Raw genomic sequence first — 15838 nt, 5'->3', positions numbered from 1 at the left:
AGCAGAATGTTCTTTCAGACCGATAAATACAAATAAACCACATGGTATAAATGCCCTTCAGGCATTACTGAGAAATTGAAAAGACAGTCTGGCTGCAGGCCTGAACTCTCAGGTCGTTGCAGCCTCCACTGTCAGGCCTCCTCCGCTGTCAGGCCTCCTCCGCTGTCAGGCCCAGAAATGGACGCGAGAAATTGCAAAATAAAATCGGGTAGATACTTCCAGATTTAGCATTTTAGTTATATATGTTTCAATTGTTTTACTATTACCTTATCTTATTTACCCTCACTATTGATGTACTCTGTTAAAACGTGGGATAAACAGGAGAGAATGATGCAAATTTATACAAAAAAATAAAGCTTGTTTAGTCTGCAGCTGGAGCTTACGGCTCTCTTCTCTTTCTAACATAACACACTTCTCATTCAGATTTCCCCTTTGAAAATAACATAGTTCAGCGTTTTGCTGAAGTCAGCTCAACAGACCACTGTCAGTATTTTGTCGGACACAAGAACCTAATATGTCTACTCGTACTGTAAACCTGAAGACCTGTAGAGGAATTAAAGGCCAATAATTAATTTAATTTACATTTTAATTTGAAATATATAAGTGACTAAAACACTAAAACCGGAAGTATCTACACAATCACATTTTGTAATTTATTGCGTTCCTATATCAGCGGTTAAACCAGAAGCGTCTAGCCGATTTTATTTTGTAATTTCTTGTAACCATTTCTGGGCCTGACAGTGGAGGAGGCCTGACAGTGGAGGAGGCCTGACAGCGGCGGCTGCAACGGAACCCACCTGAGAGTGCAGGTCTGCAGCCAGACCCCTCTCAAAATGGTCAACAATGGGATGGGCGTGTCCAAGTCGAGGTGGTCCAGATTTTTTAGGTAGTCCCTCAAGGAGTTCTTGAGATATTGCATTAAAAAGAATGGGACAGACAACATGATGCCCACTGCCATGTTTGCTTGAACAATAGCTTGGACAATTAATCTTTTATCAAACTAATTGCAAGTAACTCATCTGGAAAGTGTTTTGAGTTCTATTTGGTACCTACAGATTTGCTCAATAACAGATAAGTGTGGTATAACAAGATAATGAGTCAGGACTTTTGGTAACGAGCCATCGGCTGAATGCTTCAGTCTGTTGCTGCATGTTTGTGTTTCATCTGAAGCTGCTTAAAAATCCATTTGTACAGAGACGGCTGTTTAACAATCAGTATCAACTTCCATGAACACATTTCAAATGTTCAACTACAACCCTGCTAACAAAGACAAAGGCAGCGTTGTGGTTACACATGGTCTTTGAATACATGAAGAGACTGCAGCCCTCAAAGCTGTTTCATAACTCTCAAACTGAAGCTGCATGTGTGCATGTTTGGAATTACACTAGAAACTTTGGTATGTAATGTGCCTGTGCTCAGCCAGCCGCGTCGCACCACCGGGCGGTCCGAGGTCTCGCCTGGACCTGAGACAGACTCTGATGGTTTCCCTGTGGGCAGAGCTGAGATGCCCCCCCCCCCCCCCCCCCCGCACTCCTACAGACAAACTGAAAACAGGACTCACCACATTCAGTCTCCGAGGAGCTGGAGAGCTCTGCTTCCACTGCCGTTTCCTCCGCCCCCTCTTCTTCTTCTTCCTCCTCCTCCTCCTCTTCCTCTTCGTCGTCCTCCTCTTCCTCCTGTTCCTCCTCCTCCTCCTCCTCCAGATCTAGCTCAGTCTTGGCCTGGCTCTCCTCTCTTCCATGCACTTCCTGCTGCGCCTCCCTCGCCTGCACCTCCTCCTCTGTCTGGGATGTGTGTCCGGTCCCTGCACCCAGCTCCTCTCCCTTGCTGAGGGAGTAGTTGTGTTCCTCGCTGCAGTGCTCCAGAGCCAAACCTGCAGCTGATGCAGCCACCACCTCCTCTTCTTCCTCCTGCTGCTCCACCTGATAAACCTCCACTGTGCGCTCCCTCAACAACCCCCCATCCTGTCCACCTCTTCCTGCAACACATAACTCCCTCTCTGTTGTTGTGGAAACAAACACACGCCCCTCCTTCTCCCGCCCTGCTGCCTGGGTGACAGGATCAGGTGCCTTGTGACTGGTCCTCCGCCTCCTCTCCTCTTCCTCATCCTCCTCATGCTGCTGTAGCTCCTCCCCGCTCCTCCCCCAGCGGCCAATCAGCACGGCCTCCTCGGAGCAGGCCAGCAGCTCCCCTCCCACCCCAAGGCCCAGCTTGGTGTAACGCGCCATCTCGTCCAGCGCTGACACGTCCCAGCGCTCCGGGTGCAGGTCCTCGCCGAAGCCGCCGTCATCCACCAGGTCGCTTAGCAACTCAAAGGGACGTTTCCGTGGCGATGCTGGGGAGCCCAGCATGAGGAGCACGCTCTATAAGGAGACAGAGATATACTGTTTAGCTTTACCATCACTCCTGCATGATTTGTCAGCATGTACTGTAAATATTACAGGAGGAGGTCAGTAATAAAATATTTGCCTGCTGTTTGTAATTAAACTTTTCTTTCCAGGCAGCATTTTAGCTTCAGGAGCTTGTTTAGAACAAGAACTGCAGATAAAGCATGTTTATTCACAGGAATGAAATTAATCTTTCATAAAATCCATCATATTCTAAATCATCTACACATACAGCTGCAGACTCAGACAGCTCCTTCTGAATGCCTACATGCTGTAAAAATAACAAGAACACTGGCGGCAGCCTTCAAGGTACACATGGAAAGCTCAACACACATATGAATCAGTTCAGCATTACAAAGGCAAACATGCCAAGACAGAATCATCTGTAATATAAACGTGTGTATTCTTGCTCATGTCATGTTTTTCCCCTTTCATCTAAAAGGACTGGACTTATATTGTGCTTTTCTAGCCTTTGCGGCCACTCAAAGCTGCTTTTACACTACACGTCACATTCATACACTGATGGCAGAGGCTGCTACTTAAAGGGCCCAACTGTCAATCACTTATCACATTCATACCCGCTGGCTATGCCACCAGGAGCAATTTGGGTTTCAGAGTCTTGCCCAAGGACACTTCAATATGTAGACTGAGGTAGCTGGGGATCGAACCTCTGACCTTCCGATAGAAAGACAACCGACTCTACCACTGAGCCACAGCCGCCCCGGCGTGGACTGAACATTGCCATTAAAGAGCTGGTATCTTATCAAGTTAATAAAATCTTTTTTTACGTCTTTGGTTGTTACACAGAACCCAGTTTGTGTGCTGCGCTGATGGTGCTCAGTGAGAGATTGTTGCAGACAGTTAAGTGTAAGTGGTAACCTGAGTTTTGGGGTTGGAACAGCACGCCATGCGAGTCTGTAGCAATTTAAGCCTGTTTTAAAATTCTACACTAGTTGACCATATTTCATTTTCATTTTTGTAAAGCAAAGGTCTCCAAGTGACAAAGTCTGGCTTAATTTTATGATGTACTGAGGAAAAACCTGGATGCACAAATTGACAGGGATTTTTCACTGGATGCACGGTGACTCATCACAGCAGGAAAGTGAGAATGTTTTAAAACGATCAATAAACGCTACATTACATTTAGGTTCTTTGTTTTCAGGATCCTGGCTTACTGTGAGACCTGGGTACTGCTCTAAAAATGTAGTCAGTCAACATGCGGGCTAAAATGCCTTCATCAGACTAGAATAATCCTGCTAATTCTCATCTAGCTGATTTGGTTCAATGGCTGCAACTTGAGGATTGAGTTGGTGATCCTGGATGAAGCTCTCTTGAATAACAGTGCACTCTGTTTTGGAAATAAAGACGAAATGGGTAGCTTGGTGAAACTATGATTACTTGTCATATGATTGACTGAATTCTGCACGGTGCTGCAGTGGTTAGCGCTCTCGCCTCACATCTAGAAGGATCCAGGTTTGATTTCCAGTTCGTACATAAGGGGCCTTTCTGTGTGTACTCCGGCTTACTCCCACAGACAAAACACCTGCTCGTTAGGTTCACTGGTGAATCTAAATTGCCTGCGGGAAAGGTTGTCTTTGTCTATGTGTCAGCCCTGTGACTGACTGGCGATCCATCCAGGGTGTACCGCGCCTCCCGCCCAACGACAGCTGGGCTAAGCTAGCTGTACAGATAATCGATGGATGGATGATTGACTGAGTGCTGATCATTTGATTGCAGGCGCATTAGGTATGTGTATTAATAACCCTCCCAGCATGCATTGTGTTAAGCCTGCATGTGATATAAGATGCATGATTGGATTTTTATGTGATAATTACAAACCAGGTTTGGTTTCTTTTCTGTGGAAGTAAAAATAAAGTGAAGTGAAAAAGGTTTTTTTGGGAAATAACCCAACTTCTCCGGGTTGATTGACCTCAGTGCGTCTGGGGAAAATACCGACTGAAACGTATTTTAGATTTTCAAATATTTTCAAGGTTTTGTTTAGTGAAATCCAAGGACTCTTTCTTTGTTTCAATGTAAGGCATGACTTTAAAAATCTGGGGCTGGGCAAGGATTCTTACTAGGTTATCAGTGCATTAAAACTTTAAGGCAACCATCTTATTTCCTTGGAAAATTATGGGTCGTACAACACTGCTCTTAAACAAACAAGCGTTTTAATCGATATTGCCACTGCCACTGACTCGTCGCACTTTCGTCTTACCTGGTCGTACTCAGTCCTGCCCCCTTGTGGCGACATGGCCAGAGGGTAGGGGCTCAGCAGACCCCTATGTCCCCCGTAGGCCTCGCCAAACGCAGGCTCCATCCCATTCATACCCGGCTGAGAGGAAGGAAACACACACACACACACACACACACACACACAGAAAGACACATAGTAAAAAAGAAGACCATGAGAGGTTTCATTCAAAGCTGGTGGGTGATAACAACTGCAGGTTTCCACGGTGTTCCTACTTTACCTGAGGCATGCCCGAGGCAGGAGGGTGTCAGGTCACGGTCACAACGTCAGCTCAAGTGAGATCTGCTGTAAAAAAAAACCACAACCAAGTTGTGATCTGAACATTGAGACGGAATAAGGAGGAGACCGGAGAAGAGAAGAGGTTTAATTTACCTAAGGTTGAGAGTTGAGAGGGTGAAGGGGTGGAGCTTGTTCACATGTCGCAGGCCTGCAGCTCTCAGCCTCCCAGCCTGGAGGGAAAAACAAGCAGAGGACGGAGAGGGAAGGAGGAAGTCAGACGTGGGTTCAACAAAGGCTATGATGCTAATTCTGAAGCAATAAAACAAAAAGTAAACAAAGCATGGAGTTGGAGTTGTAGTCTCGGCTCATGTAAGTGGTAAAGTTAAATGACAGGAACATTGTCGATAGTTGCTCCCTCTCGAGCACCAAACAGGAAGCAGCACACTGGACTCGGAGGAGGAACAAGCTACTGCACAAACAAGGACGCCTGTCACCGTGTCCTAACTGTATTAGACACAGTGGTTTAACACTTGCATGCTTGCTGTTAGTACATGGTGGTGTTGGTTAGCTGAGATGAACCGATGAAGCTTTGAAGTGGGAGGAAGAAAATGCCTCTCTAGTGGCCTGCTAGCTCAGGCTAACCCAGCTCACGTTAAAGCTTAATTACCGTATACATCGTAAACCACTGCACACATAAGAGCCTCTTCTCAATTCTATGTTTGCACATTCTTGATTCCTTTCCTCGCCTCCTTACCTTGTATCTTGAGTGTAAGCATAGACGGCAAGGAGGAGATATAAGGAGAGCCAGTTTGAGGCAACAAGCACTTAAAACGAGATCTGTGGTACAGCTGCATCATTTGTCCATTGTTTTGTGTGTGGGTGTGGTTAGTTTTTTTAAACTGTGTATCACCCCTTTTTATACATCACAGATGCCAAAAAGACTTCGGCAAGGGATACACCTGTGCATCCTCGCTAATGGCTCCATTTAACATTGAGACATCCTTCAAGATGGCGTGCTGAGATCGATTTTTAGGTCACAGAGAGGACGACGCAGGAGAGCCACTAAATAGAGAAATTTAAAAAAGCCAAAGGGCAGCTTCGGCCGAAAGCTGCTTCTGTTTGTCATGTTGTTCATTGTTCCTAAAAATTACACTTCCACTAGAAACATGATGTGAAAAATTGAATTCATTTTATTTTGACAATAAATTGTTATTTACTGAAACATTTTCTTAAATATTCATTGGAATTATTCAATGGAATTTCTAAGGAAGCAGGCAGACGACTGTATGGCTCTATGAGTGTTTAAACAGCTACAGACCAAAGATATTAAAAAGCTTCCCTACTAATGAATAGACAACACGCACAGTGGATTTGCCTTTATGGCGGTCCATCTTCCAGAATAGTGTCTGTGTGTTTTCTCTTTTTGTCTTTTCTCTCACTAATTTGCAGAACTCCCATACTTTCGAAGCCTCGGGCCTTTGGAAACGTTCACGTTCTGAGCCGAGTCGGTCCCTGCTGCTGCCACCGCCGTTTAAGAACTGCGTTACGTTGAGTGGAGCTGCTCAGCCAACCAATGATGCAATCCAAAAACGACTCATGAAATCAGAAAAACCTTGCGTCGGTTTAAAATATTAATGTCGATGCATTTTCAGTGTCGACATCGTCGATTACGCCGACTAGTTGGGACAGCAAGCTACCAAGTTTTTGCAAAATCTTATAGTTTCTTATAAATTTGTCGAAGTGGTTTCAGAGTCTTTCCGGTGCATGGTGTGTATTAGCCAGTTGCCACTGAATGCAGTTTGTTTGGCTGCAACATCAAGAAAAGATGACAGCAGTAAAGAAAATACAAACAAGATTTAGATGTCATTATAATCAAGAATAAAGCACTTATTTAAGTTTTCAAACAGAAAACTTTTCACCACAGTAATCCATGATATTGTTTTGTTTCTCTTGTTTACTGTATTGTTGGGTTTCTTTTATTCCAAGTTTATGAAGTTAAACATTAATGAGACCAAATCTCTTTTTTTATGTGTTCAACAATGACGGCTATTGTTTCTTACATTTGCTGGCTAGTTTCTAGCTATAAATAAATCTATTTATTCAACATGAAAAACATGCTGCTTCAGCTGCCAGAAATGTAGGACAAATCATTTCCTGAGAAAGACAACAATCAGCATTTAAAATAGCATACGCAGGAGCTTTAATGCAGCAGATGAAAGGTTGAATTTTTACTGTGGGGAGAATCAAAGTATTCATGTAGCATTTGAAAATAAATGTGTGGATTATTACCAAGTAGCAACTGTTCTTTCAATACCATGTGTTGTTACCATCACACGGTGCATCAAAAAATTAATTTTGCTGTTAATTTGTTGAAAAGCTTCCAAACCTGTAAAGTGGGATATAATGGGAAATAAAAGTGGGAGAGGAGCGCTGGGAAAGACAAGGACGAACTATAAAGCAGACCTTTTATTAGAGGAAAAATTACATTATTGTTTAAAGTAAAGCTCAATCAAGAGGGTAGAGGCAATGGAGAGGACTTCAGTTCAAAGCGACACAAGTTAGTAACAATATTTTCCAGAGCTGAGCTGCTGAGGGGTGAGCCATCTCACATCCTTACTATCCCTGCTGAGAGTTGCACATGCACAACAGCAACCGGGAAACGACAGTTAAACAAAACATAACAAAATGTCGGCGGCCGATGCAACACCGTCGTGTCCTAAAACTTGTCTGGGAGCATTTCAGCCTCAACGCTGCAAAGAAAAGGATCACCTGCAGGATTTGTAAAGTGGGCCTTGCTTATCGCGGGAGCACGTGGGTAATGTGGAGCATCTGAAGAGAAGGCATCATGGAGTTGATTTATGTTTTATATCAGCACTTGGTTTTAAATGGAGAAAAACGTTGGCTCAGTAGGAGCCAAATCAGCAGCAAAGTTTATAAAAAACATATTTTTGAATGAAGAACTCATATTTATTGTCTTTATTGTTAGTTAGCACATGCTTAAAAGAACCTCCAACTACATTTAAAAGCTGAGAGCTAAATGAGAGCCAGTGTGCAATTCATTATCTGATTAGTCGATTAATCGTTTCAAATATCCGCTTTATCTTTTGACAAAGCTTCAGAGTGAAATTTTGTTTGTTTTAAAGACAGAAAAAACATAAAACTGAAGTAATTCCAAATCTCCTGCTCAAAACTAGGAAAACCGTCATTAACAAAGCTGGTGCAGAATACAATGGGATCCTACCAGACCAATATGCGCTGTACCCATTGAAGTTACCATAAAACCACTGTTGAACTCAAAGTTCATACAAAGTTTATTTCCAAAACGGTTGCTGAAAGGAGAACTGCACTGATGTATCCCTTGTTTATGTTTGTCTGTAAGGAGATGGACTGTGTGTCATCGCGCCAAAAATGTTTCTCCTTGTTGTCTACATTCCCCGTGTCATCTCCTTGTGTGAGGGAGCTACGTAACATCCAAGTATAAATTCATTGCCAATGAGGGCAAAAAAAGTTAAAATATTTAAACTTTAAATGGCCACATAGTTGAATTTTACCGTTGCTGAATCTCTGCAGGCCTGAGACATTAACTATGGCCACAAAATGTTATGCCATGGCCACTGAATGTTACAAATAGGTGTCCCTTGTGACCACCATGTTTAAGCATCACATACATACAGCATAAACTGTGAACAAATGAACGGTGAGAAAATATATATACCATATGTTTGCAGAAAACTTGAGCCTTCAGTTAAGTTAAGTTGCATTTAATTGTTGTTTCTGTATTGTTTTTATGCAATTTTACATTTGGGCCACCAAAAATGTGCCAGTGCTCAAAAACATTGGCGTCTCTCCCTGACCTAATTTCACCGTCTTGCTCTCGTCGACTAAATAACATCCAGTTTGCCGTCTACCGTCTGCTTGAAACCATGTGAAGGCAGCATTATGTCTCACTGAACATGTAAGCCTAAATCTTTAAAAAGCGGGGACACATGCTCTAATGAGAGTTCCCAGCAGCAGGATGGTGTGCGTGGAATTTAGTCAAAACAAACTACAGTGTAGGAAGGAACACACTCTATGGCACAGAGGAAGATTATATATCCGGCTTCTGACACTCATTTCCCTCATGGCCTCTCTCTTTTTATAGTATTTATTACGTAAAACACAAATACAGGATTCACTATCAGAATCCTTTAACCTAATATGTCCTCTAAACAACTGCTTCTTCGACTCCACCCATTACGGTTAAACTCGACCAATGAGAGCTAGTTTTCCGCCTGCCGAGCTGCTCTGCATCAGTTAATGTCTGTGTAACCAAAACTCCAATTCTCCTTCAGAGGAGGAGGCCACAGTGCAAAGCGCCGATCAGACCGACCGAGCTCCTTTCAGACGGGGACATGATGAAACATCGAGTAACACTAATACACACACACACACACACTGAGGAACAATGCAGACCTACTGTTCGGTACCTGTGGAAAACCAGGAGAAAGAGCAGCTCACACTGACCCGGGCTCAGCTATTGGAGAACAATGCCATAATACGCTCTCTGTGGATTGACCTCAGGCACACAAGAATGAGGAAATGAGGATTGGCTGGGCGGTTATGACACTGCCTTGGCACGCCACATGGAAAACTGGTATTTGGCACACGGAGGGAGCCAGCTACAAACATGCTGTGTACACAAACACTTATCAGACACATACAGCGTTTTGAAGTAGATAACAAACTGGTGGAATGGATAATAATGCCACCAACGTACAAAGGATACACATCTTTATCATAACGTTTCAGCAGATGTGCTAACAGCAGGAGCATTCGAGATAGAAAACAGAGCGAGTTTACATACGGATTAAAACTACGTTCATTTTATATCAGTAGCTGCTTGTATCAACAGCACATCTTCGCCTGATGTTGTTTATGACTGTTTTTTTAATTTACTTGGAACAATATTTTTAAAAACAAGATCCTTATACTTTTAAATATAATGCATCAAAGCACGAGAAAAAGAGTTTACACATATGCAAACTAATTCATCTCACTGATGTTCTCTCTGCTATTTCTTTTCATCTCCTTTATCTGACTGCAGCGTTCCAGGTATTTGCTGTTTTTACAAGGTAAATTTACACAAGAAACGACGCACCAAATGGAGTTGTATTTATATTTGTTCGTACTCCAGCTGATATAGGAGCCAGTCGTGCCTCCGTACAATAACAATCCTGCAATCATTTATTGTGTGTTGGTTCAATATAGGCTTGGTCCAAAGGTCTCCGTGCTCATAAACGCTCTCCTCCTGACAGGCAGAGTTCAGGGTAAAGCGAGAGAGGAAACAGGAGGGAAATAGCTTCATCTCAAACCACCGTGGGTCAATAACCAGCTATAACCACCGGCTTTACGTTCAGCCAACCATCCGTTCAGTCTTTTGTAAACAAGGCTCCACAAGCAGAGTGGGATGCCAACACAACTGCGGCTTATGTGACAACTACGCCAAATACATACTGACAACACAAACATGCATGTTTACATTCACCGTGTGGTGGGATTATGGTTCATGTAGCGCAGTTTGTGCATGACAGAAGACACTTACATTGGTTATATAGACAAGTCCACAGAGTGCATTTCCATGCTGTCTAAAGCGTATAAAAAATTTGGCGTTATGTATCCTTAGAACTGACTTCTTAATTAATGTATTATTAATGCATTGTGTGGGCACAGGATATGCTAATTAAAATGACTCCATATGCTTGCAACAGCTTGTTATGTAACACGGGGCAGTGCAATCAAATGAAATTGTACTCTGCCATGATGTTCTCCAAAAAAAACATAGCTATAATATTTTATTACTCCAATTAAGAATATATGATTAATGATTATGATGCTGTTTATCTTAAGATTATGTCAATTCATTCAGTTATAGCTTTCATCAAGAAGATTCGACTACGCCTTCCTGTTCAGTGCCAAAACAAACTCCCATATCAGCCTATGAAAGTCACCTTTATCAGTAAGGGGCGGTTTAATCAGAGTTGTCCATAAGTGCTATCTTTCGGCAGCGCATAAGCGCATCTACAGCGGACCAGTGTTTCGCGTCATTTCACCCTTGTTTTGGCCACCAGACCTCTGGATCTTGAGTTATCAGAGACACAAGCTGAGCTAGGTTGTGGCAGCTTAGCTAGCAGCCTCCAAAGCACTGCCTGAAGAGCATCAGACAAACAGATTTCAGTTTGTACCACTTTTATTTACTTTTTCCGTTTGTTTTAGAGAGGAGGAGACCACTGGCTCCCGTTAAAAACCTCATGAATAATAAAGCATGCCCGAATCCTGACCTAAAAACAAGCTAGCAGCAGCTCAGCTTCCAGCCCCTCCTGGCACCCTCGGTCCAATGAAAAGGGTCAGAGAAACACCACATGAAGAAGTTTCGCATTATTTTAATCTGTTTCAATCACCTCATGAACAATGAACACTGAGGGGTCATTTTAAGATTGTGAGTAAAGTTTACAGCCTGACTTTATGTTGCTCCTGCATTGCTCTGTGTGCAATAACACAGCTAAAAAACAAAAGTGAAGAGATACGACTTACAAAATGACTCAACTGACATCAATAAACTTTTAGATGGCAGCCTGAAATGTTCCAGTTGATCAGCTTATATTGCTATATCAAATGATAGGAGAAAACAGTCATGATAATTAGCTAAAGTCTTTAAAATGTTTGTGTTGTCCAACAAACAGTCTATAATCCTCATGCATTCAGTTTACTATCACTTAAGACCAAAACAAAACAACTAATCCTCCTAAATGGGAAGCTGGAGGAATAAATTGTTTGGTGTTTTCGCTTTAAAAATGGCTACAATCATTCTTCTTTTATCACAAATAGCTTTAACATGGTATTAAAGTTTGTGTATGTACATGAAAGTCAGTTTTAAAGTGAGCTTCATCATTAGTGCACTGATATTTGAATATTTTCAAATAACATTGTGTAACTTTAAGTTGTTTTCATGACTTATGGTATTACTACTTAATAAAAAACTAATTAAAAGAACTTTCAAAATAAAAGTGTGTTATTATGGCGAGTGACTATGGCGAATTAAAAAGCACACATCCTCTAATATAAACATGTGCCAACCAAACATGAAAGGAAGTCCTTCTGACACTGGACCATGAGGCAAATTTAGAGCATGAGCAGTCTGACCAGACAATGAACCTTTAGCAGCTGGAGGCCTCTTCAGAAAAGAAAAAAAAAACTCCCAGTGTGATAAGAGGACAACACGATTACGGTTGGATGGAGGTTACGCACGGAGAGACGACAACGTGGTTGAGAAAAAGTAAATGGGACAGGAGTCCGTAAAGAGGCTGTGTGATGGCGGAGACAGTGACCGAAAACAGCGAGGATGAGACGGGAGAGCGAGGGGAGGAGAGGCGGTCTGGCTGGCGGTCTGTCTGGGAGGCCAATTTGCCAAATTAAAGCTCCAAAAATCTGGCAACGGACAGAGCTCCGACTCGCCAAGAAAATCTCCCTTTCTCCTCTAATAAAATAATGAAAAAGAGACTTGAATTATAGCTAAGGAGGGGAAAAAATGATATAACACCCTTAACGACCTGGATGCGCCCCCTGCCTCTCCTCTCCGTGTCCTTGGAGCTCCGTTTCCCGTAACGATGGAGAGCCAAAGTGGCCCGGTCTGCCGCCCCTCGCATCGCCTCGCTCACTGTCCATCCGGAGCGCGTCCCGCTCTCTCCCGAAAATAAAACCCCTGTTAAATGTGCCATGAACCGATCAGTGCAACAAAACCGGTGGAGCATGACGGTGCCGTGTGTCCGCACAGCTGGATAGAACAACAGCAGCACACACAGAGCCAGAGTAGGGAAGAGAAGGTGCCATGGTGGCAGCCAGCAGCGTGTCCCGCATGGCACGGCGAGCCGAGGAGCCGCACTCCCACCTCCAGACCCTCTTCTCTGTTTCACACTGCTCATTCACACAAAGTGCATTTTTATTTTTTAAAGATAAAGCCTTAATTCTTACCAAAAGCAGCCACCACGCGCCGCGCGGACTATCCAGCCGAGACAACAGGGATCCTTTCAGCGCAAGACAACAATAAAAATGGGGCGCAGCTGGCAGTGCCACCGGATGTCCAATATTAATTCTTAATACGGCCGATTTCTGAGCATGTGGATCGGCTTCACGTTTAACAGGTCCAGCCACATGCAGGTATACAGTCTGCTTTCCGTCCATAATGCCTAGCGCTTTAAGTAAATACTAAAGTTGCACGAAGAATAAATCACAGAGCAAGTTTGGCTGCTGTTTGTCCACCTGCAGGTGCTGCTGCCGGTTGCTGGTGGTACAGGCCCAGGCAAGTTAGACTCGGTATAAAATGTAGATTCATGATCATCAAACTATATCAAGTGCAAAAAAAACCAAACACACTGAGCTGTTTTAACTTCCTAGAAATGCGCAAAAATATGGAAAAAAATATGTAAACATTGAATATAAGTATAGATATCCCTAGAATTGATTTAAAAATATCAATATTTATACAATATTAGTTAAGAGCGCTTCCTGGAATCATGCGCATATTCTGGGATTTGGTGCATTTAAAATATTCCAAGTACAGTTCTGTGCCATGCATGCTACTGTATGTAAATCCGTGTGAAAGTAGCCATTTTTATCATAGAAGACCGTTAAAAGCCTACATATTTTCCTCTTTATGTTGTAAGTATTTATCCATAACTTCACAGCGCACTAACTTGCTATAAAAGCGCAGTTTTTTGCCTATAGGAAGCTGTGAGACAGCCTTTACCTTATCGCGTGTCCTCGGATGTCCCCTCGGAGTTAAGGCTCCTCCGGACCGGGGTAAAATGTCGGCCTCGGCCTCTCCAGATGATATTATCACGCACCATCCACAAAGAGGAGCAGAGCCCGCGTGGACAAGAGCAGCAGCAGCAGCGCAGAAATCCAGTTCAACCTACGGCCACATGCAGGAAGTTAGTTTACAGTAGTAACGAGCTGGCCTATATGGCGGATAAACGGGACAGAAAATATGGTTGTAGTAGGACTGTTGAATACCCCCCCTCCCTCCACGCCTCCTCGCCTCCTCCACCACCACCACCACCTCCTCCTCATGTCTCTCCCTCCCCTCCATTGGTGCACAAGCCTACTGTTTTGTAGAAGAGAGGGTGGGAGAATACAGTCATCTCTCCCCTAAAGCTTATTCATTTTATAAAGTTTTACAGATTTGTACAGCAGACCCCCTCTGTGTGTGACAAAAACACAGGAGGACTCTTTCTCTATCGGCAATTTAGTTTAAAACCACTTTATTTTGGGACAGAGAAGAAGAAACAAACGTACAGAGAGAGATGGAGGGCGTGTTGTGTAAGCATAAGGTTCTCTTTGTTGTTGTTTTTGTGGCGTACAGGTGTTGTTGTTGTTTGAGCAGCGGTTAGCTACATACTTCCGGGTTCGGCGGAGCGTAAATGTAGAGAAAGGAGTTGTAAGTAACTGACCTGATGGAAATAGGAAGTATGTCAGCTGTAAAAACAGTTTCAGCTCTCATCGGCGGACTGGGGGGCACTTGAGTTCACGAATAATCCCGTAGACTGACTGTCAATCTCGTGTGATTAGTGTATCAGACTTCTGGTCACGGCCTTCAAAATAAAAGTCTAGTACAAAAAAAAAATACAGTGCTGAAGTAAATTTCAAGTTCTTTATTTATATAAATACATACGAATTAAATATACAATAGTAGTAAAAGATTAACTATACAATTTTTTGTACTTAAAAAAAAGAACAGTAAGATATTGGATTTTTTTTGCCAACATGCCAATATTTTCCAACCCTTTTGCAGATTACCGATTTCGATACTGATAAATTAGGCACGTTTTTTTCCATCTAATTGCAGAGAACATCAGGTCTCCCCTGCAGCAGAATTGATAACAGGCCTACTCTTATTGTAGTGACCAAAAACTGCCCTACCGCAGACATTTTGCCCTCTTCTTCATGGTTGACGGAAGAGGCGTGGTGCAGGCAGTGCGCGTGCACACTTGTGCCAAGTTAATGTTGTAGCATTACGTCAAACTTTTTTAGGGAATCATCGAGCATTTAGGCATAATTAAAGCGTTATTTTATGGGTGGAAAATATCGACAGAAAGATTACATATCTGCCGATGCTGATAACATGCCAATAATATTGTGCATCCCTATAAATATACATGAAAGCATTTAAACTATTCTTCTGAAATTGTTATTTAAGATTTTTAAGGTCTACAGTAATTTAACAATACACATACCACGGGGATTTTATAATAGTATGCATCTGATATTAATCTATAGGATAAGCGTTTCCTTGAGAGTTTGACAGTTATATTTTTACATTTGTAAAAAAAAAAAAAAAAATTAATTTGTGTATAGAAATTTGGTGCAAAAATCTATCCATCACATCTACTTACTTACCTGTCTAAAATGAAAACCTGACTCATATGTTTCCATAAACATAATGATTATTATTACTATACTATGCAAAAAATAGTTTTTCAGTTTTCGTTGGTGTAGCCTTTATTTTGAAAAGCAAACTACTTTACTTCCGGTTTGTGTTAGCTGACCGTTGGTAACTTCACTCGTATTAAAGTCAGTGAAAACGGATATGGTTTGTACCTACGACACGGCGTCGTCAGAGGGGCGGGGTCACACGACCCGTCTTTAAGGACACCGAGAGGAGCGGGGCTATGAACCCATTGACCCTGGCAGGGCCTCTGGGCTGCTTCAGAGAAGAATCCCGCTGGAACCACTTCACCTCCTTACCGACATGCTAAACAGAGGAATAGACCCCGGCAGGCGGGCTCCACAGCGGGTTTCCAACAACTTAACAGCCACTTTACAACTACTCCTACCTCTGTGAACTTACTGTATTTACAGCATGCTGATGGGTTTACCTTTTGATGAATACAAAAGTGATTAAGTAGCCTACTATTCTCTTTGGGTAACTGGGTAACACCTTGCA

At 42.8% G+C, this 15838-nt stretch overlaps 1 protein-coding gene across 3 annotated transcripts in view; it reads right to left on the bottom strand.

The window, feature by feature from the left end:
• Positions 1 to 14433, bottom strand: part of LOC138594394 (CREB3 regulatory factor-like) — a 39311-nt gene extending 24878 nt beyond the window's left edge. The window contains exons 1-6 of one of the 3 annotated variants that reach the window (XM_069665467.1): positions 14346 to 14433; positions 13643 to 13807; positions 5014 to 5090; positions 4862 to 4926; positions 4606 to 4722; positions 1562 to 2363 (exon numbers count right to left, since the gene is read on the bottom strand). In XM_069665467.1, the coding sequence (XP_069521568.1) occupies positions 1562 to 2363; positions 4606 to 4722; positions 4862 to 4870 (928 nt within the window). In that variant the 5' untranslated portion in view covers positions 4871 to 4926; positions 5014 to 5090; positions 13643 to 13807; positions 14346 to 14433. Of the gene's footprint in view, positions 1 to 1561; positions 2364 to 4605; positions 4723 to 4861; positions 4927 to 5013; positions 5091 to 9316; positions 9356 to 13642; positions 13888 to 14345 lie in introns of those variants that run through there. The other 2 variants (XM_069665466.1, XM_069665468.1) reach the window with 2 other exon arrangements.
• Between the last annotated feature and the right edge of the window lie 1405 nt (positions 14434 to 15838).

This window comes from Semicossyphus pulcher, unplaced genomic scaffold (genome assembly GCF_022749685.1).
Source record: "Semicossyphus pulcher isolate SPU_LCO1_2020_fin unplaced genomic scaffold, fSemPul1.0.p SCAF_17, whole genome shotgun sequence".
Taxonomy (NCBI): Eukaryota; Metazoa; Chordata; class Actinopteri; order Labriformes; family Labridae; genus Semicossyphus; species Semicossyphus pulcher.
The sequence above is the reverse complement of the archived record's forward strand: the minus strand, read 5'-3'. Positions and strand labels throughout refer to the sequence as shown.